General features: G+C 37.6%; 2 protein-coding genes across 3 annotated transcripts; one reads left to right on the top strand and one right to left on the bottom strand.

Annotated features, from left to right (window-relative positions):
• Nucleotides 1–440: 440 nt before the first annotated feature.
• On the bottom strand, nucleotides 441–4,762 carry LOC106066170 (uncharacterized). The gene is made up of 3 exons (XM_056042408.1): nucleotides 4,642–4,762; nucleotides 2,419–2,595; nucleotides 441–826 (listed from the first exon to the last, which is right to left on the bottom strand). The coding sequence occupies exons 2-3, from the start codon at nucleotides 2,554–2,556 to the stop codon at nucleotides 641–643; spliced, it is 324 nt and encodes a 107-aa protein (XP_055898383.1). The 5' UTR covers nucleotides 2,557–2,595; nucleotides 4,642–4,762; the 3' UTR covers nucleotides 441–640.
• A 1,656-nt stretch (nucleotides 4,763–6,418) lies between these two features.
• Nucleotides 6,419–22,938, top strand: LOC106065076 (uncharacterized). 2 transcript variants are annotated; one of them, XM_056042238.1, is made up of 6 exons: nucleotides 6,419–6,730; nucleotides 11,895–11,979; nucleotides 16,839–16,944; nucleotides 17,940–18,034; nucleotides 20,309–20,402; nucleotides 22,582–22,938. In XM_056042238.1, coding segments are annotated over exons 2-6 (441 nt in total). In that variant the 5' UTR covers nucleotides 6,419–6,730; nucleotides 11,895–11,977; the 3' UTR covers nucleotides 22,726–22,938. The 2 variants fall into 2 exon arrangements, with proteins under 2 accessions (XP_055898213.1, XP_055898214.1); XM_056042239.1 differs by having other exon boundaries at nucleotides 6,431–6,494.
• The last annotated feature ends 333 nt before the right edge of the window (nucleotides 22,939–23,271 follow it).

Below are 23,271 nucleotides of genomic sequence, written 5' to 3'. Positions count from 1 at the left end.
GGAATTTTTCCTTTTGCTCAATACTATTTCACTCCCCTGTTATGATTAAGCTTCAATAGCTTTGTCGTTTGTTATCAGACAATGATTTAGTTGGTATAGAGTTAAAGGGTAAGGCATGCTCTTTTTATAGAACACAAAATAAAGTTTATAAAATTAAAAAAAAAACACTTTAATTTAACGAGGTCAAATCAACAATGGTATAGTCAATTAGGAGAGAAAGTGTAAAATAGGCCATAATAGCCCCGATAATTGGAAAAAAAAAGAGGGGGGGGGGTAATTATGCATATGAAAATAGTAAAAAAATTAATTAAGACGAAAGTTTTGAAGTTTTATTCGCTCTGTCAAGCTTTAGTTTAGAAACACTGTAACGTTTTGAAAACGAAATAATCTATCAATAATACGGTCTGCTAGATTATCCTAAAAAAAATATTGAACGAGAATTGTATCTTATCATTTCAATGTTTAATTGCTCTTCGCCATTGAATTATATAATACAGAATATGTTTTTATTAATTAAACAAGGAAACAAAAGCATAGAATAAATACATATCTATCTTTGAAACAAACAAAAAATAAATAAACCAAACATTTGCGATTTTCTTTCAAAAGTGTAAGTTTAAATTTTTGAATGGCTCCACAATCAACCAAAGACTAAAGCAGCGGCACCGGCAACTTTGGCAACGTTTCCCACAGTACCCCAGAAGCCTCGAGATTTTCTTAAGAGATCTTGGTTGGAACGACGGTACAAAGGTGAAGACAGGTAACGAGTCAATGGTTCATCTCTACTTTCTTTAGCACCCTCCTGTGACTCTAGCTCTTTGGCCGCCTGTTGTGAATTAAAAATATTATTTTAAAAAAATAAAACGGCATAGTTTGGATGTTAACTTACTTACACTAATAATGTTAATTCAAGGGAGGCTACTCAACGAAGGGAGACAAGACGTTAATATTTTTGTTGTTGTTGTTGTTTTCTAAATAAAGACTTGTTCAATCATCCCAGATCTTTACTGAAGGCCATTAGCATTTAATAAATTTTCATCCATTCAGTTCAACGTCTAAGCGGTGACGTTTCCCAGGAACAACATCATTGAAATAAACATGACAATCATCAACTATTTCAGGGTCGGTCTTAGGCATAGGTAAACTATGCAGCCGCCTAGGGCCTTTGGTTGGTTTAAGCCTTGCACAAATTTTTTAGAGAAAAAATACTGGAACTTGTCCTCAATGTTATTGTTGGGGCACACTAGGTTTTTAATAAATGTCGTAATTTTAGTTTTTCAACCAAAATTCACTTCGCCTAGGGCCTCAAATTATCTGATGCCGGCCCTGACTATTTGATTTCGCCTAGAGCACACACGATCTCTGTTTAATACTACTGTGCCACACACTGCTACAGGGTAGTGTTACAGTAAAGTACTGGTATTCTTAATTACAAGTACCATCAGTGCAGCAAGACAAGGAAAGGATACCAACGGTAGGCTAATACCACGAACGTCTTTTTCCCACAAACTTCTTCCTTTTCCCAAAATAGATTATTATTCTATGGCTAAAAAAGACGACCCCTGTGGGTCAACAGAGAATGACAGTGAGCAGGCCTCGAGGTCCTAATGTAGACAAAGAGCAGATTACTCTACTTTAACATTTTGTGTGGACATTTGTTTTACATGTTTCGGATGTTCCTTCAGAGTTGAAGATAATTACTTCCTTGTCTAAACCTCCCTCAGGACGACGGGGGATGGGAGCGGACAGGGTTTGAACCCGGGACCATCGATAAATCTGAATGACAATCTAGCGCGAAAACCGCAAGACCAGGCAGCCATCCATTTGTTATGGAATGTGCTCGTGTGTTTGTGTTTTATGGTGACGGTGGGAAGAGTTTGAGTTTTGAGTTTTGCGCACGGTGGGAAGAAACGATTGGTTGGTGGCTGTAAAGTGTGAATAATGCAACACTATAGTCAGCTCTCTTGGTAGGCCAGAGACTACTCCAAATTGCCAGAGTGAAAAGTAGCGTTCTTGTAAGGAGTTAGATTTTGTTCAAAATACCACTTTATATTATCACAAAATTCTACTTTATTTATTTTATCTTATCCATAGTTAAATATGTTTATATTGTAATTTATATTTTGTGATGTTCGCAAAGTTTATTCAAAGTCTGTTCAAGTATAACAATGTATAATTCGCCTACCTGCTGTTTTATGCTACAATTCAACGGCTGTCAACAACAACATATTCCATTGTGATACATTTGTATTTTGGGTTTTACGGACGACTCAAATAATATTTGAAGATAGAAATATAAGCTTTACAATAATATACTTTAGTCACAATTTAGTTCCATCGCGTATTCTGAAGAAACCTTGTGTGCATAAGTTGTAAATAGGCTGTTCAAACGAACATTTCTTTGAATTGAACACATACCTCTTTAATTGCTTGAACAGCTGCAGAAAGCCTTTGCTCAAAATCTGCATCCTTCGACGGATCCTGCGACGGAGCCTGCTCTTGGCACATCACAGCAGAACATCCAATGAGAACTAACAAACACAGCTGACTCAACATGGCGACAGTTTATTGTTGATGAAACACTTTGGTCTCTGGCTTTAAATAAACAAAATGATAAAAATGAATGTATCGTCTACGGCTCTACGTGATTTAGCTGTTTCTAGGTGACAGACAACCTTTGAAACCTTTTGTCATGGCCAGGGGTGTCAATGGGGTTAAGCTCCCATTGTCTATAAAATACTCCTAATGGCATGCGTCTCAAATAGCCTCTGACAACTAAGTCCAGCACCTGGCTTGCTCGTGTGGCTTAGATATTAAGCCTGGCGAAACTCCTCTTACTAACAGGTGAAGGGGTGAAGGCGGATACCTGGCGCCACAAAACCCAGACGGAGCTCGTCAGCCTAGGAGAGGGGTACTCTAACTTCAAACCCCCGCTGCCTTGTGGTACTGAGGCTTCAGGAGACAACCTCGAGGAGAAATCAGGAGTGAAGCCCCTTAGGCGTTGGGAGTATCAGCTGCGAAGTTCCCTCCGGCAGCTTCTGCAACTGAGTTGGTGCCAAATGTAATGCGATGCGTTCCTTTGGATCACATCAGCAAGGTCGAGAGAGGGATCATGACGCATGGGCCACCCATGACCCCTTTATCTAAGGCCCAGGAATGCCCCCCGGAGAGGAAACTCTGATGCTGCTGCAAAGCGGCTAAAACAACACGGGAGACAGCAGTTACGGGTTATAATAAGGTGTCAGAACGAGTTTAAACTGGAATAATGCAGTATTTGACCAAAATATTTTTTGTCCCTAGCTGTCCCTTAACCTAAAACTTATGCTCGGAGCTCGAATATACCAGGTAAAGCCGGCCGAACCCAGTTTAGTGCAATAAAGTTATTCCTGGTGATATCTATGGGTAATAAAAATGTAATATTTTTTCTGACTTAAGTGTATCAATTTTAGAAATTCTTGGTTGATCAGAAGGAGAAATTGAAGACAGAGAGAATGACAATTAAAACTAACATGTGAAGTATTCGCTAAATAATTAGACCGCATGAGCGTTTCAAACCTCGCTTCTATGTATGTCCTTCCAAAGTCAACGAGGAAATACAAAAGGACTATCCCCCACTGCCTTCACTGCAAGAAGATGTCCCTTTATTCCTCTTACTTTTCTGGCCTTTCATATTACGATAACAACAATATAGCAAGGTGATTATTAGAAAGTAAAAAGTTTAAAAATTAAACCACTGTTACATAAGATCTGAACGAAGTGGTCGTCTCCTTTCCATAGGACTAAAACTGAAAGATTTAAAAACTCCTTTATCCCACTTTCGGTCAGAGTATTACAAGATCAGCTGTCGTCATCGAGAAGTACATGGAAGTCAAATTCATAAAGCGCTGGTTGTGAATGTGTATGTGTTTCGTGGTGTGAATATGTATGTGTTTCGTGTGTGAATGTTGTTCGAATTTTTTGTCAATATTGTGTTTGTACAGTAGTTTCGCTGAGCTTGTCAATTGTAGTCAAACTGAATTTCCATTAGATTGGATCAATTTATCTTATCTTATCTTATCTTATCAACCAACCTACTTTATTTTTTATATTTATACTTTTACAAATGTACATGCACTTTTTAAAATATTTACTACTATATTTAGTTTCACAAAATACATATTTGTACTGGATTTGATCCTTACCAACAAATTTGTACAAACGCTTCTTCTTCACTAGTGCTATAAGAGCATGGAATGTGTGGCCTGAGCTAGCCAGGAAAACCAGTGACTTAGCAGAATTTAGTTCATTGGTTAAAATGTATGACTAAATGCATTACACATAGGACGTAATCATCTTCTTTTTTGAAGTAACGTCTTTATTATATAAGATTAGAAAGAAAAGTTGATCAAAGTTCACTCATTCTTATGGAAAAAATAATAATAATAAAAATAATAATATTTCGCTGATTTAACGAAAATAGTTTTGAACTAAATTCGGAAAACAATTATTGCTGAAAACCGAATTACCTCTTTAAATATAATTTTATTTAACAAAAAAAAAACGTTGAAAAACCAAACTGATCTAGTTTTTTTTCGTTTAGTAAGTATAGTTTCTAGAACTAGCAATTTGAACATTACATGAAAACATTAAATCTAAGCTTACCGAAGCAATGGACTGAAGTCTGAAATACGCGTAAAACTGAGTCACAATTTATAGAGGGAAGGTGACATATGATAAAAGAAACAGCGAAAAACTAATTGCAGATCAAACAATTTCATTTAGATAGACAAGACTGTTTCTTTGTTTCATTATTTTGATTGCATCTACTATCTACTTTGTCGCTTTTAGGTTTTACTACTTTAAAAGGCTAATCTTTCAGTTCGCGCTACTTTAAACACGTGAACATATTGTCAGGCAAACAGAATTGAATTCCGCTATTGATATCTGAATAGGGACATCCAGTGGCGGAATGCTGGGTTAATTATTTTGTTTGTTACCAACAAGGGAAACTAATCCTTCAGTATTCACGGATAAAGCTAAAGTTATAGTGTTTATTCCCCCTTAAACAATTGTTAACGCCACTTCCCCCTCACGCATCTCCAATCAAGTTAATACTTTAAACAATTATTTATTTTACCTAATTAAACATGAATTAATTATAAATAACCAATTAGTTTATTAATTATAAGCAATTTATTTTGTTAAATATCTAATATAGAAAGTAACTTTTACATGTACATTAATGATAGATATAGTTTGAAGTGTACCTGCTCCTACTGTATTCGCAATCTTCTATGGCGTAATGCTGGGTCAAATGAGGCAGCGATTGCACGAAGGCAATGTGTTCAATCTTCGACGTCTATTATTATATACAAAATTAAAGGAGATAGTCATAATGGAGTTTCTCAATGCCGATGATTGCGCCCTTCTAGCTCACAATGAACATGACCTCCAGAACGCTGTTAACGAATTTGCATACGCTGCCGCCTCTTTCGGTTTATCTATAAACCTCGGGAAAACAGAAGTCATGTTCCAGATGTCACGCAATAAAAACAACTACTTAGCCCCAAAGATCACTGTAAGCGGACAGCCCCTTAACGTGGTAGACCACTTCACATATCTGGGTACTATAGGATCAAATGACGCCTCACTTTCAAGGCGAGAGTTTGGCGGAATAAATACTCCACCTGCCTACAAAAATCAATGTCTACCAGGCGGTGGATCTCTCAACCCTACTATATGGATCGGAGACATGGACACCAAACAGAAAACAACTAAGACTACTTAAGCGCTTTCACCAAAGATGCTTGCGCTCCATCATGGACATACGGTGGCCGCACAACAAATATCGATGTCCTTGCGAACGCCGCTATGGACAAGATATAGGGACTTCTTATGGTCCGACAGTTACGCTGGGCAGGGCACGCATGGCACGTATGCCGTATGGGGGAGATCGCATGCCAAAGGAAGTCTTTTTTATGAGCTAAAAGGTTTTCGACGTAACAGAGGCGCCCCACAGAGACGCTTCAAAGACCAGCTTAGACGCCAACTTGCCTTAGCTGACAAAGAAGAAAGCACCTGATAATGAGACAGCTGGAGGTTATTTTTAAAGGCCGGGAAATACTAATTTGAGAGCAAAAAAAAAATCCGCTGCCGAGGACAGACGCAGACGGTGAAAAGAAAATCTAAATCGACCAACTGCGGACTATAGTTATGCTTGACCTAGTTATGGCAAAATATCTAGGTCAGAGCTGGGGCTGCGCAGCCAAGGAAAATATTGCGTTCCTCACTGATCTTCGGACTCGAAAACAAGCCTTTTCATGAAAATCTACAATATTATAAAGGTTTTTTTTTAGGTTTGTTAAGAAATACGCTACTATTAGGGAATTCCCTTTTAAGATGCATGACAATATATTGAACATGCTTGATCGACACATCACTAACTTAGTAGGTACAACAAGGCGCACTTTTAAAATAAGAGTTCCATAATTGTATATTAAATGTTTAAACATGATGTAATATAGATTTAGGTCTTGATGATAAGTACAGTATAAGTGCTTAACAGTTTAAATTATTTAGTTGGATTAGTTTTGTTTTCTAGGATTAAAACTTTAGACTCAACAGCAACTCTGCGCAAGTCTCTTTAAGCGGCTTAAGTCACTTTAGAAGCTTGTGATCTCATACTTGTCGAGTGGTACTTTCTGGTTCCTTGGGTATTGATCAAGTTTTGGAGAGGCGCCTAAAGATCCAGGTAAAAAAGTTTGTCTTCACCAAGTTAGGAACCCAGGACCTCGGTTTCTAAGTCAAGTGTTTTACTGATTTATACAAATGGACTTAACAAATTTTCAGTTACAAACAATACAAAAAGAGTTTATTAACACAAAAAAAAAAATAGAAGAGTAGACCAAAAATTAATACAGAAATAAACGTCGTATAGGTTAACAAGAGAAACTAAAATATTGAAATCTAACTAGTAGGACAGGTACAGGTAATAACAATCAAATGACCGCTATCACTAAGGTACACTACTGTCTCGTCTCAAAACATAATTTCAATGAATATTTCAGCTCACAAGAAATGCAGGGAATCAAATGAGATTACACTTTTCAGTGCTCGGGCGCTGTAATATGTCTTAGAACCCGAAATTGACATTCTTAAATGATAATACAAACATATTGTTACGAATCTCACTATCCAGGCTCTCTGCAAACTGCACCATACACCACCAACTTAAAGAACTTGACAAGTCAGGGCTCCAAAATAACGTAAAGGTTTAATGTCCATAAATAACAGCCAATACTGTACAATTGGCAGCACGTAGAACAGTACAAATAGCTCTGCGATAACAAATATCTCTCCGATAACACCGTTCCGCCGTATCAAGTCTTGCACTGGCCTCTCCGTCTCGTTCCGGGCTTGCACTGGGTTCAACAGTTCGGGACTGACTTCACACACTTGGGCTCGTTGTGTCGGACTCGATCACAGACCAAGATCAAGACGCCGTTCGTCTCAACTGTACTTGACAGTACTCCGCACTGAACCGTCGTAATGCTCCGCACAGAACCACACTGTTGAACTGTGCTGTAGTCGACCGTGTTCTGAACTCCTGTCGTGAACCCGCTTTCTGAACCATCTTGACTGCGACACCTCCGCTCTTTAAATAGGGTCCCTACTGGCCTTCTAGAACCGGACAGAACGTCGCTCGACCATTCTGGGACGCTCCTGAGCTCTGTTCACGACGCCGATCCTACTCGAACCTTCATGTTGTTAACTCGTCTCGGCCGATCGTCGTAACTCGTCACGGTTGACCGCTCGTCTAGCACTGGCCTGGGGCGATTTGCGTCGGCTGACTACACTCACACCACTACCCCCATCTGTGCCACCACCAGGTTTATAACACTGCCCCCTCCTTAGATCTGTCCGTCCCGGGCAGATTCAACCTCATGACATTGGCTGTGAAATTTCATCGCTGTAGGTGGGGGTCGATCGGTGGCAGTTGGCTTGCGTCTTGAGCTTAATGGGGCCATCCATGTTGCAGTCAGCAATGGTCGCTTCCTTCTTCTCCTCCAGTTTGCCTTGACCTGGTTGCCTCGCCGTCGTGCTTTCATCGCCATCCACGTGGAACTCAGAAAACGTTTTCTTCTCCTCCAGTTAGCCTTCATCTGGTTGTATCGACCTCGTGATCGCATGGTCATCCATATTGCACTCAGCAAAAGTCGCCTTCTTCTTCTTCTCCGCCAGTTGGTTTTCATGTGGCTGCAGTTATTTCTTGGTAGAATCACCATGCACGTTGGACTACGCAAACGCCGCCTTCTTCTTTTCCTCCAGTTGATCGTCCTCTTGTTGCAGTGACGTTGTGGTTGCATCGCTCTCTTGTCGTTTGGTACTGAGGGCAGCCACTTGACACATGGAGAGGTATAGGATGTAAGGGCAGGGATTACCAAGATTGTTGACCAAAGAGGTGGCTTCATAGGGCTTTGCGAAGAAGGACTGGGATGGGCTTCAAATCCACAGGACAGGGGGGAATTGTGGGACAGATCATCATCCTCAGCCTTGTCTGGAGGGCATGCTTGTGGGGCAGGTTGGTAACACTCCTCGTGCAAAGGTCCCTCGTCTTCGGCTTCAGGCTCCATTCGGCTTTCTTCCCCACCATCAGGACCTCTCTCTCTCGTATCAGTATCGGGCCAATCGCCTGTTGGTTTCAGACCTGGTCGATGACTTTCATCGTGCGAATGTCCATCAACTTCAACGTCAAGCTTCCTTTGATTCTCTTTACCACCATCAGGACTTTCATCTCCAGTCTTGGCAGCTGGACCAACGTCTGTTAGGTCCGGACCTGGCTGGTATCTCTCGACTTGCATATGTCTCTCAACGGTTTCGTCAGGTTTCAATGGGTTCTCATGATCACCACCAAGGCTCCTCTCACTGGTTTTATCATCTGGACAAACATCAGTATTGGTGATTCTCTCCTCCACAGCAGGTATGCGTTGGTTCAAAGCCACTAACTCGGTTTTGATTCCCGAGACAATGACATCTATCTTGGCATCTACCTTGGTGTCCATGGCATCTATCTTGGAATTGATGTTTCCTAGCATTGAGCTCAAGAGCTCCTCCATATCTGGTTCTACTTGAAAAAGATACGTGTCTGGATCTTCCTCTTCTTCCATTATGTCTTCCCGGAGGCGTGCTTGTAAGGTTTCTTTGTTTCCACTTGTCTTCAGCCCTCGATCACGTAGCTCTCGCTTCAGTTCTTTCAATTCGAGTTCGTACAGCAGTTTCAGACGAGCCATAGTAGATCCGTTCCTATCCGTTCCGATCCGATCCCACTTCTAACACCAGTTGTTACGAATCTCACTATCCAGGCTCTCTGCAAACTGCACCATACACCACCAACTTAAAGAACTTGACAAGTCAGGGCTCCAAAATAACGTAAAGGTTTAATGTCCATAAATAACAGCCAATACTGTACAATTGGCAGCACGTAGAACAGTACAAATAGCTCTGCGATAACAAATATCTCTCCGATAACACCGTTCCGCCGTATCAAGTCTTGCACTGGCCTCTCCGTCTCGTTCCGGGCTTGCACTGGGTTCAACAGTTCGGGACTGACTTCACACACTTGGGCTCGTTGTGTCGGACTCGATCACAGACCAAGATCAAGACGCCGTTCGTCTCAACTGTACTTGACAGTACTCCGCACTGAACCGTCGTAATGCTCCGTACAGAACCACACTGTTGAACTGTGCTGTAGTCGACCGTGTTCTGAACTCCTGTCGTGAACCTGCTTTCTGAACCATCTTGACTGCGACACCTCCGCTCTTTAAATAGGGTCCCTACTGGCCTTCTAGAACCGGACTCGACCATTCTGGGACGCTCCTGAGCTCTGTTCACGACGCCGATCCTACTCGAACCTTCATGTTGTTAACTCGTCTCGGCCGATCGTCGTAACTCGTCACGGTTGACCGCTCGTCTAGCATTGGCCTGGGGCGATTTGCGTCGGCTGACTACACTCACACCACTACCCCCATCTGTGCCACCACCAGGTTTATAACAATATTAAACAAAATGTACTTCGCTGACGGTGCCCCAACCAGTGACCCTGGAAAGGATAACACCGCCTTGCGAGAACGCACTACGCGAACTTAACATCTAGACAATGTTCAAATAAAACTTTTGTCTGGTCCAGAGTCATTCACCCATATGCAAATTACCACCCTAATAGTCACATGCCCGACCTAGCTCCGCTCCTCACCTCGTCACATCCGTGTTCCCCAACAACTCCAATAGAGCCGACAGTCCCCCCCCTTTTTTTTTCGTCGCATTTAATTCACTACTTTCTCTCCTTAACAAACCTTGTCCCTGGTGCTGTCGTTCATTTTGTTTCATGTTTTTAAACATCATTTGTTTCAGCACCGAGCTTCACATCTGTAATTGGCAATCTTTAGGGGCGAACTGGCTATGTGGGCATTCGGGCTAATACCCGGTCTAATGCCGGGTGGGCTGGACCCAAAGGGGCGAAGGAACGCCACTATATGACACGTATAAAATTGTAAATGGTTTTACAATATTCTCTTATAAAAGTGATGATCTGGGTGTCGTGGTAAAAAAAGAAATCTTTTACAGACTACATGGTAATACTAATTTAACTCTAATACATTTCCGAAATAATGCATAAATAGCTTACATCGGTAGACAGTGCTACTAGTTGGCTTTATCGTTTGTTTGTTTTACATGTTTCGGATGTTCCTTCAGAGTTGAAGATAGTTTACTTCCTAGTCCAAACCTCCCTCGACCGTCGATAAATCCGAACGACAGTCTAGCGCGCAAACCGCACGACCAGGCAGCCATCGTTTTAGGACATAGTCACACTTAGAGATACATGTATATTTCTTATAAATATGTATATAGAGCTCACTGCATACATGCGTGCAGTTATACATACATTATCAAACTTAGCATAATAGTTTTGAGGACAAGTGCTCTAGATGCCCATTGTTTAATATACAATTTATGGGCTGGATTGTATAGAAAAGCCAATTTAGACACCCAGTCCGCCCCTGGCAATCTTAAACATAATGAATTATTCATCACTTGAAATGCAATAAATCTTTTTAAAAGATTAATGGCTAATAGACTATTTTTCAAATATTAAAACTGTCTCCAATAACGTCATTATTTACTTACTTAGAGTTAGGTCCTCCCCCGCCGTTCGGCGCATTGGGCGGCAAGCTGTCTCCATAAAAATCTTTCATTGGCAATATCTGAAGCCTCCTCCCACCTGGTGTCCACTGTTCTGAGGACCTCCATAAAGGTGTGTCGCCAAGTATTACGAGGTCGTCCCTGTTTGCTCTTTCCTCGTATTGGCTTCCATGTTATCGCTACTCTTGGTGTGCGTAATTCATTTTGTCGTAGAACATGCGACGCTCTGTCACAACCTTACTAAGTGTTCGACTCCCAGTTCGGCATAGGATTTCCTTGTTTGAGACCCGATCTGTGTAACTGACTCCCAAAATCCGTCTCAGCCATCTCTGTTGAGCCACATTTAGTCTTTTCTCAATTTCTCACATGCATATATAGCAGTTGGAATGGCGATTGTGTTGAGAAGGTGTATTTTTGTTTCAAGTCCAATGGCTTGGCTAGTCCAAATAGGCTGCAGCCTTTGGAAAATGCTCCCTGCCTTTTCTATTCGGCACGCTACATCATGGTAGGCATCTCCATCATTTGTTATGATGCTGCCAAGGTACGTGAACCTGTCCAGCTCTTCAAGCATTGTCTGACGGCCTTATATCCCACTCGAATAATTTTTGTCTTATCGTCATTAAATCTATTTTTTTTATATGTTAACATTTCATTTGTTCATGTGACTGAGAAGTCCTGTGAAAATGCAAATGTTTAAAAGATATTTCTCATTCCAGCCGCCACTCTAGTCATCCAATTAACAGATTATATATACGTAGATTTTACCAGTTTGTTCTAACCTTGTTTTCAACCCATAAAGATGTAAGTATCCAGTAATGTTATTATAATTATTATATTTACTATTGTTATTATTTTAGATGAACTAATTCATATTCTCTGGCACTGCCAGGGTCGAGATTATTTAAAGGGAAACATAATTCATTGTTGTCCCCATAACGGAAATATTTTCTGATGATGTGGCAGGTCTGCAGCAGTACCGCTCTCGTCGTAGGAATGTTTAAGGCATCAAATAATTCTGCTACGTAAGGTGTCAAGCTGATATAACAGCAGGGTATATTGCTATTCCACTTAACGTCCGTATTGCTTAATCTCTAAGCTCATATTTAGAATTTCCTTTTGACTTTCAGCTTTCTTATATTGTTAGATAGTGATAGTCTAGCGATGTCTATGAGATATACTGATTGTTTGTCCATAAAGAGTAAATCTAATCATTCAAAATCGCAATCTTATTACACGAAAATAGCTCTTTCCCAGTTAAATACTTAATTGGTTCACACGAGAACCTAATGTGGTGAGTATTTGTAGAAAGAGGTGTTCCTTTTTCTAACAGATAATGTACAAAATCCAGGTTGATCAATCTTATGTTATATAATACACGTCATGCATCTAATCATGTATGTTAACCAATGACCTAAATTCTACCAAGTCACTGGTTTTCCTGGCTAGATCAGGCAACCCATTCCATGCTCTAATAGCACTAGGGAAGAAGGAGCATTAGTAAAAATTTGTCCTAGCATATGGAATGGAAGATATGTCTTTATCTTTGTGTCTTTCTGAGTATTATAATAAATTATGTGATTGTACGAAAGTATTACTGTAGTGAAATGTGAATATTCGTTGGTAATGAATCTCACTGCTCTATTTTGTGTCTGTTCCAGTTTCTTGATGTTTTCTTGAGTTGAGAATCCTTAACAGAGAATCTATTTATTTTATTTTTGGCCTATTATTGGCAACTTTGATTAGCAGATTTTGACAAAGGTTAACATCTCACCATCATGTGTTCAATTTAATCTTTAATACATGTGTATCTCTATCTTGATTAGCATAAAGAAATGAGGCCTAGAGTTAATATTGGTAGATTGAAAGAGGTTAAAAAGAATTAATAAAGTTAAATATAGCCTTTTGTTTCTATAATGTGTGGTATCATTCTTTTGATGGTTAGGCATTGAAGAAATATTACTTTTATTGGATGTTTCATTTTGTATCTAAGATGAACCCATGTAAATAAATCTCATAAATTACTAATCTTCTTGTAACTTCGATTTCTGTTTTTGTTTAAATAGCATTTAAGGTTTGAGTAAGGATATATATCTTCTTAATTTCCAGGAGTAGTTGTTGAATATAAACTAGGCGGGAAAAAGACTATGTTCATATACATTTGTCTTGTCAATTGTATCCTGTTGGAGTTTCGTGTTTTGACATCAACTCACAAATATGTATGGTAAAAGTCTGCAGATAGATTGATCTCTAGCGTTGAATCATGAGTAAAAGTGTTTTGTTAAGGATCGCCATAACACAAAGATATAGGATAATTTCTAGCTTAAATATGCTAGAACAAACTTGTTTGAATACTCCATCTTCCCTCGTGCTTGAAATGGGTTGCTTGAATCAGCCAGAAAAACCAACGAATTGGCAAAGTTTAAGTCACTGATCAATATGTATGACTAAATTGACACATGATATGCGTCGGACGTAACCATCTTCTATTTTGAAATATCATCTGTAATTGATAAGATAACAAGATTACAAAGAGAGTTTGTGTTACACAAACTCAGAGGCGGCCCCCGTCGAAGTCGGATCCCTGTCGGATCTGCATATTCGCAAATAATATTCAAGAGGTGATTTAATTTTGATGTAAAATGTTTTACACGTTTCGGATGTTCCTTCAGAGTTGAAGATAATTACTTCCTAGTCCAAACCTCCCGCAGGACGACGGGGGATGGGAGCGGGCAGGGTTTGAACCCTGGGCCATCCATAAATCTGAACGACAGTCCAGCGCGCAAACCGCTCGACCAGGCAGCCATCCGATGGTCAAAAGTAATAATGTTTCAAAGATTCATTTGCCGTAAATTTAAATTTAATAAAAAAATAGTAGATTAGTTTTAGTATATTAAAACATTACAATATTGATCAAAACGTTTGGAAATGAAAATTTTTTTTTACACTTTAAGTTTAGAAATTGAAATTCTACATCTTAATCTAGTCTATTTTAGTCTAAACTAGATCTAGAAATTCTAGATCTAGACTCTAAAATAATTTTAATTAGAATATAAATCCAGATCTAGATATACTGTAATAAAAATCTAGATCTAGTTTTAAAAATCTAGATTAGATCTAAATCAAGATATCATTCCTTTTTTAAACGCGAGTCACATAACGAGGCTTAATAAACATTACTATACCGAGTTCTTTTTTCATTTCATTTGAAGAATTAATTCCATATAACGTCAGAGGGAAAAAAAATACTACGTCACACGGCCTAGCTAGACTAAAAATCGCCTTCATCATTACGAGCCATTTATCCGAGTGTTTATTGACTTTGGTGCACCGAGTGCGTTCTTTTAGCATTTCATTTAAAGAATTCATTCCATATGACGTCAAAGGAAAAAAAAACACTACGTCACAAGGCCTAGCTAGACTAAAAATCACCTTTATCAACACGAGCCATTTCTCGAGTGTTCATAGACATTGGTGCACCGAGTGCGTTCTTTTAGCATTTCATTTAAAGAATTCATTCCATGTGACGTCAAAGGAAAAAAAAAACACTACGTCACACGGCTTAGTTAGACTAAAATATGTTTTCATTAATACAAGCAATTTTTTCGAGGGTTAATAGACATTGGTGCACCGAGTGCGTTCTTTTAACATTACATTTAAAGAGTCCATTCATATGACGTCAAAGAAAAAAAATTCCATTACCTCACAATAGGCTAGTACCGGTACCATAAAAAAAAATGTCTATATTTACACGAGATATTTAACGATAGTTCATAGACATTGGTGCACTGAGTTCTAATAGATATTATTTTAAAAGGATCAAAGCCACATTGTTTTTGCGTTTTGTCTGTCAGTCGGTCTGTCCGTTATCTTGATATAAAAAAAAACAACTAAAAGTTATTAAAAATTGATTAACCTTTATTTTACGTTTCAAAACATCGCAATAATTTTTAGGTATGAACACAATTGAAAAGTTTATATAATAGATTGTTCCGGATGTTTGTATAAATAGTAAAAGAAAAAGAGAATTTCAGATAAATGTAATACCGTTAATTAAATTTTTTGGATGGTCTCGTATAAAAATTAGATGTACTACAGCCACGTGGAGAGATTTTCATACCTTACTTTGGTGTTTGGATTCTGTTTTCCTTAAAAATCGGAACATAATATTAACGATAATTAGATTTTTTAATGTTTTAGGTAGAAAGTTAAATGTACTGTAAGAGAGTAGTGAGTTAAAATATTTTTCATAAAAATCCGTAAAAACACTATTTCGTAAATGAGAAGATTATTTGTTTATTAATTAGAAGAGGGAGTTCAAACAATTATTTGGCGTTAGTAGATTTTTAAATAAATTCGGAAATTTCTGGCGACGATTTGTAAGAAACAAAATCCGGAACTTTCTTTATCGATTACAAAACTTCTATGTTATGTTTTACAAGAAAATTAAATGTCTAAAAAGTAATTTTCAGTAATCAATTCTAGTAAATTACTTTTTTTTAAAAGCCTTATGCGATTTCAAACAATCATTAGGCATAATTCATGTTTTATAAAACAATATCCGGAACATTTTTACACTTAATGAAATATAAGTCAGTATAGAGATTATGATTTAGCATTAATATGCTATTTACATAAAAAACGGAACAACATATTATTGATAATGTGTTTTTGCAACGTTTAAGCATGGAAATTGAATGTAATATAAGTTAGAAGAGCAAACAAACATTTGTTGGCGTTGATTAGTTTTGCACAAAAAAATCCGGAACAATCAATTTTAGATACTTAAAACTATTGAGATGTTATGGGAGGAACATTAAAGGGTAAATCAGATTTTCAATAGCTTTTAGAGTTCTAGTTTTTTAAATCTAATCGTGACGGACAGACCGACCAACAGACAAAACGCACAAAAATAAGCTTCTTTTATTCGGATGGGGGCACTAAACAAAAAATAAATAAAATCTGATTTTTTAAAAAAGTTTAAGGAATTGGTTTAGCACCTGATCATGTTGCGACGTTACGCTACTGCACGAAAATCGCTGCATAAAAAGTCCATTTAAAAAAATGTGCGTGATATTTACATACAAAGTGCATTATGAGCCTTTATAAACAAACAGAAATGTTTTCTTTTAATTTTAGCAGCTAGTTGACCAGAAAAAACGTCTTTAACTATTATTTGTATTTGTTGTAAACATTTCCTGTACATTTTAAAAATATATTTGACTTAGTGATACTGAAAATACACAAAAATTGTCCATCTTTGTTAGCATATTGTAACATTGCCTCCCTTACATTTACGTAATTGTTTTAGAATTGGTGTATTTTTATGAAAAAATCGCTTGCATAATTAATTTTATAAATTAAACGGTTTGCTTTTAGAAAACCAAAAGTAGCCGTTGCACCTAAACTTTTCAAGCCGGATTTAATGATGAAATAATATTTTTCATATCTCTTCTAGTTTTCGAGATCTGAGTGTGACAGACGGACAGACGGACAGACGGACAGACGGACATTTTGCACAAACCTAATAGCGGCTTTTTCCCCTTACGGGGGCCGCTAAAAAGACACAAACCAAAATTGTTCGTAAATTATATTATGTAATTAAGATGTAGCATAGAATTAAAGATTTCCATGCAAAAGATGAATACTTTTTTTAATTACAGGTCAAATGCCGGAAAAATTGGTTCTAATCGATCCAACTCGCAAGAATCAAACAGTCACACACAGACCGTTACCGTTAATGGTTTAATGAAAGCCCATTTAACACAAGTAAGTCAATATCCATAGAATATAGAGATAACAAAGCTTTACTCTGGCTTTGATAACTGCAGAGTGTAACTTCTCTCTCAAATGGAAGCTACTTCCCTCCTATAAGAAACAGCATCGAAACAAAACAAACAAAAATTCCAATCAAAACCAAACAGAGAAGGAGAAAGAGTAGAGAGATATAAAAAGAGAGTCAAGAAAGAGAATTAGAAAGAGAGAGAAGAATAAAGAGAAGAAGAGATAGAAGAAGAGAGAGAGAGGTAGAGAGATATAAGAAGAGAGTAAAGAGTGAGAGTTAGAGAGGGAGAAGGACGAAGAGAGGTAGAGATAAAGGGAGAGAGAGGTAGACACATAAGGAGAGAGTAAAGAGTGAGAGTTTGAGTGAGAGAGAAAAGGAGAAAGAGAAGTAGAAATAGAAGGAGAGAGAGGTAGAGAGATAAAGAGTCTAGAAAGAGACTTAGAAAGAGAGAGAAGAATAAAGAGAAGAAGAGATAGAAGAAGAGAGAGAGAGAGAGAGGTAGAGAGATATAAGAAGAGAGTAAAGAGTGAGAATGAGAGAGAGTAGGAGAAAGTGAGATAGAGATATTATGAGATAGAGGGAGAGACATATAAGGAGAGAGTAAAGAGTGAGAGTTTGAGAGAGAGAGAGAAGTAGAAAGAGATGTAGAGATAGAAGGAGAGAGAGGTAGAGAGATATAAGAAGAGACTATGCTTCAATTAAAAACAAGATGATTACGTCCTACGCGTTATACATCTGTTAACCAATGACTTAAAACATTGCTCAGGCAACCCATTCCATGTTCTAATGGCACTAGGCAAGAAGAAGCATTACTTTGTCGATCCTTATTTATTTTTTTATGACAAGTACTCTTATTAGAAATAAAACTAACAGCAAAAGAAAAATGTATTAAAAAATAAAAACATGACTGGTCCACACTAATTGATACAATGGCACGTAACCTTTGTATTTTGCATATCTTTTTATTTTTACCTTTCAGTCGATCGTGGTCAATGGCATGGATTGGAATGTTAAAGGGAGTGAACTTCTAGAGATTCTAGACATCGTGGGAGCTTTGAATGAAACCACACCTCAGTAAGTTAGGAAAAATGTCAGTTCCTAATCAAATTAAAATACAGTGTTGCATGGGCGTAGCCAGGGGGGGGGTTCTTGGGGTTCAAACCCCCCCCCGAAATGAAATCCCCCCCCCTTGGGGGGGGGGAGTCGGGATTTAGTGACTGATTTTTTGCTTTGATTTTGTTTATTTTAGGTGAGATTTTAATACTAAACCATCACTTGCCCTAGCACAACAAAGGGGTTTTGAGTTTAAAACCCCCTACCAGGGGGGTTCGAGTTTAAAACCCCCTACCAGGGGGGTTCGAGTTTAAAACCCCCTACCAGGGGGGTTCGAGTTTAAAACCCCCTACCAGGGGGGTTCGAGTTTAAAACACCTACCAGAGCGGTTCGAGTATAAAACCCCCTACCAGGGGTTTTGAGTTTTAAACCCCCTACCTGGGGTTTTTGCAGTTAACTCCCCCTCTTCTATAAAACAAAACAAAAAAAAAATGCAAACGAAAATCCCCTAATTCCAAGAGCACAGTTAAGGAAGATTTTGATTTTAAAACCCCCTCAAAAATTTACGATAAACCCCTCTTCAATATAAAAAAAAAGCTAATTACGCACTCAAAATGTTATGAGCGTAGCTAAATGACTCAGTTTTGAGTTTAAACCCCACTTCAGCGGGGTTTGAAGGTAAAAAATACCTCTTTTTAATAATAAAAAAAGCAAAATATACACTAAAAATGTTATGAGTGTAGTCTATGGGGTTTTGAGTTTAAACTCCCCTCCAGTGGAGTTTGAAGCTAAAAAGTACCTCTTCAATATAAATAAAAGAAAATTACTCACTCTAAAATCTATGAGCGTAGTCAAAGGGGTTTTGAGTTTAAAACCCCGCCATCTTCAGTGTAAGAAAAAAAGCAAATTACGCACTCAAAATGCTATGAGCGTTGCCGAACGGGGTTTTGAGTTTAAACCCCCATTCAGAGGGGTTTGGTGCTAAAAATACATCTTCAATATAAAAAAAAAGCAAATTACACACTAAAATTATTTGAGCGTAGCCAAGCCAATCGGGGGTTTTGAGTTTCTTCTACAGATGGCTTTTTTTTTTAAAGTTTAAAACCCCTCCAGATGGTTTTGATTCTAAGATCCCCCTACAGAGCATTTTCAGGTGGAAAACCCCCAAAAGATTTTGACGATAAAACTTCTCTTTTCGATATAAAATCTAAAGCAAACTACAGTCACTTAATTCCAAGAGCGTATTCAAGAGAGGTTACACATTTTTACCCGTGGCAGGGCTTCATTAATAAACTGCAGTGAATAGTCATCTACCGAAATCGAAAAACACTAAATATAGCTCAACAAAGATGGCTAAGACAGATTTCAGGAGTCAGTTATAGAGGTCGGATCTAAATCAAGGAAATCCTATGCCGAACTGGGAGTCGACCCCTTAGTAAGATTGTGAGAGAACGACGCATGAGGTTTGCGGGACATGTTCTCCGACAAAATGAATTACGCATAAGAAGAGTTGCAATGATATCCTAGTACAACTTGACGCCACTCATTCATGGAGGTCCTCATGGTAGGTGGGAAGAGGCTTCAGACATTACCAGTGACAGATTTTTATGGAAACTGCTTGACGTCAAATGCTCCGAACGGCGTGGGAGGGTCTAAGTCAGTAAGAATAGCACATTAGGTTTTTGAAATAAAACTTTTTAATAGCATTAAAATGGACTGTAGATACCTCAGAATATGCATTTTGTTGGTTTTCAATATCAGAAATAGTGCTTGGCGGCGGGGCTTTGCCCCGCGCTGGGGGAGCTCCTAGCGCTCCCCCAGACCCCTTTGCTATTAATGTCGGGGAATCTACAATTTTTTCACTAACTCATGGAAGAACCTATTCTAGGGCACAATAAACGTCTTCCGAAAGAATGAAGGGTCAGAATGTAATAAAGATTATGTACACACACACACACACACACACACACATATAATTTTTTTCCCGGGGGGGGGGTCGGGGGGGGGGAGAAAAAAATTCACCCCCCCCCAAAACCCCCCCCGAAAAAAAATCCTGGCTACGCCCATGCAGTGTTGAGTATCTTCAGTAATTATATCTTACCAAAAATACTACTTTTATTTAATATGTTACTTTGTTGTTGTTTTTTAGTGTTCACCATAATAATGGGTGCATGTATTTCATTTACATCTATATCCATAATATTTCCTGCACATTTGACAATGTTGCATGCTATAATTTTATAAATATTAAATATTTAACTACAACCAACTCTAATTCAAAAATTCGTTATATAGAAATGGATCAACTGAAGATCTATGTTTCACAGGACATATTGGGGACAGAACTAGCATAGAAGTGAACGGAATTGTTAACGGCTCAATGACCAAGGCAGGTTTTCACAAATTTTCAACTTAATTATCTCTCTAAAACATGTTATATCCATACACACCATACTGCATATATACTAGCCTGACATTACCCGCGGCCTGAGGGTATAAGTTTGTGTCTACTTATCTAGTGGATTGGATTTAGATGTATGTTAAACTTAGCTAATGATCCTTTCAAGTTTGTTCTCTTTCTCTACGAAAATAAAATTACGAAAATAAAATTAGTTTTGTGAAAATGGGATTACCCGAAGCCGATACATTCATAGCTATTAAAAACGAAAAGAGCGATAGCTTTGTTAAATGAATGAGATTATAAAGTAAAGAATTAATTCAATAATTTTTTAGTACGAGATTCATGAATGAATATAGGCCTATCTCAACTCGGCTTGGCAGCTTTCGTAAACGAATGTATTAAAAATGCTTTAGAAAACATTTTAGTAGTCCTTAAAAGACGTAAGTAGTTGGGTATTCTTTTGGTCTGTCTTTTGTGTCCATCTGGTGGTCACGTACGTACCTACGTAAAAGAAGCAATATAATAATAACAAAAAAAAAAAAGCTTTTATTGAAGTCAAATTAAATAGTTATGTATAACAATGTCAGGAAGGTGATCACTCTTGGTGGATCTAATCAAGTTATGAAACTAAATACAACAACATGCCTTGACACATGATCTGATTGGTTGAAATACTCCCTCAAGCTACAAATACTTACCACAAGAGGTTATTAGGTCAACCAATTATCTACTATTCTGTGATACAGCTATTTTGATTGACATAACGTTTGATCTTAATGGACAAGATTTACTCTTTATCGACAAAAAAAAAACTGCAATAATAATCGGCACCGCTGTACTACTATTTCAGAACATAAGAACAGCCGAAATATAAAAATGTCATAACCTAATGCTCAGAGATTAAATGAATATGGAAGGTTATCTAAAATAGTGACAACCTTTTTTTTTATATCAACCAAGAAGAGAGTGACAACTGATCTCGCAGACATATTCGAGGCGCTTAATATCATAAGAAGATTACCTTTACCTAAAAGGCAGAAACTCGCCAATGGACAGTGTTAAAGAGACCGTCAAGAATATTATTGTGATTCTTATATAACAGGCCCTACAATAACAGTTGTTTATCGTTGATAACATACAATCGAACACAAGATTACATTCAATGACGTTTATTTATGTTAAGATCCTGTGAGTCTACTGCAATTCAGAAGCGAAACATTTTCTCTGGCTTGTGTACCGAAGTCTTTCCCGTTTATGGATATAGCCACAAGCCTGCGGAGGTTTGAAAGGAGAGTTTTTCTTTCTCCTAGCCAAACAAGTCTAACGAGTCCCTCCTGCCCGAAGTTTACTGATTTAGGCGCCAGTTGCTTACCTTTCTTCCTTCTTCAGTTAGTGATAACAGGTCTGCCGGACTCAATATCTGAGCCACATGTGATGAACAAGAGTTATACTGGTTGTTAGAGGCTATTTCACTCGCGTGACATTGAACGCATTTTGTAATTAATGAGGCGCTTAAAATCATTAACACTTCAGAGGTAATAACCTTGTGGAACTTGACAACAGGACATACAAATATATCAATAAAACATAAATCAACATAAATATATATCAACATAAACATTAACATTATCATATATCAACATTAACATATATCGTTATAAACATATATCAACATAAACATAAACGTATACCTACAAAAACATAAACATATATCAACATTAACATATATCGTTATAAACATATATCAACATAAACATATATCAACGTAAAATTTAACATATTAACATAAACATATATCAGCATGAACAAAAACATATACCAACAAAAACATAAACATATATCAACATAGACAAATCTACATAAACATATATCAACATAAACATATATCAACATAATATATACAAATGTCTCCCTCACAACCCCACTTTTTAATCGTTTGAAATTCAGAGAAACAGCCAGCATTACAATAACTTCCCATAATATTTCGACATCCTCTATAGAGAGAGTTCATTCCTAACTACAAACTTTTTGACCACCCCACCCTTTTGCATACCTCGTTGAATGTCCAGGCCAGTAAGCACAGTTTTTTTAAACAAAGCATAACCATCTTCCAAGAATCATATAAGAACTTTGATTTTGTGTAATCCTTTTCGTTTTGAAATTGCAGAGTGTGGTTTTCAATGCTGAAAAATTGAACTTAAAACCAGAGGCGGATCAAATTAGAAGGCAAGCTGGGGGCAGGAGAGAAGCCGATGACATGGAACAAGATGATCAGGATGAGAAGAAACTGAAGGTTGAACATTCCTTTTGAATGTTAACATAAGCCGAAATTCGGTAGCCCAATTAAAATTGTATGATTTATGTTAGGTAATTTTTCTTTTTTTTATAGGGTCTGAAACCACATTGATAGTCACCTAAGACTTGTGAATATTTTCCAATAATAAGATAGAGAATGCCTTATATAAGAAAGCCTCATTGTCTTAAAATGGAGTTTTCCATAAATATAGCATATTTTTTAAAAAAATCTAAAATTAAGTATTTTTTTTTTTTTTTCTTTTTTTTTTTTTTTTTGATGTATTAATATTTATTATTATGTTAAGTGTGTTTAACTTTGGAACAAAAAATTATCGTGTTGTTTCAATGTCCTATATGTCATCTTGCTGTTTTTGAAACCTAATTACTTTAAACTTAGATTTAGCCCTCCACCTTATTTATACGTAACGAAAAGTGTGAGGAATTGAAACTCTTTAAGCTAATGTGTTTGTCAGATGTCTTAATTATATATATATATGTACTGCTGCTTGCTGCTTGTCTCTCTTGGTTGGTGTGTTTCTTGACTTGGCTCGTTGGGGGGTAT

The sequence above is a fragment of the Biomphalaria glabrata genome, chromosome 9 (assembly GCF_947242115.1).
Source record: "Biomphalaria glabrata chromosome 9, xgBioGlab47.1, whole genome shotgun sequence".
NCBI classification, from domain to species: domain Eukaryota; kingdom Metazoa; phylum Mollusca; class Gastropoda; family Planorbidae; genus Biomphalaria; species Biomphalaria glabrata.
The sequence above is the reverse complement of the archived record's forward strand: the minus strand, read 5'-3'. Positions and strand labels throughout refer to the sequence as shown.

Coding starts and splice junctions, on each gene's coding strand:
- LOC106066170 (XM_056042408.1), bottom strand. CDS start 2,556: ATGTTGAGTCAGCTGTGTTTGTTAGTTCTCATTGGATGTTCTGCTGTG. Junction 827..2,418: donor CTGTTCAAGCAATTAAAGAG/GTATGTGTTCAA, acceptor AATTCACAACAG/GCGGCCAAAGAGCTAGAGTC.
- LOC106065076 (XM_056042238.1), top strand. Junction 16,945..17,939: donor TGAAAGCCCATTTAACACAA/GTAAGTCAATAT, acceptor TTTACCTTTCAG/TCGATCGTGGTCAATGGCAT. Junction 18,035..20,308: donor TTGAATGAAACCACACCTCA/GTAAGTTAGGAA, acceptor TTCGTTATATAG/AAATGGATCAACTGAAGATC.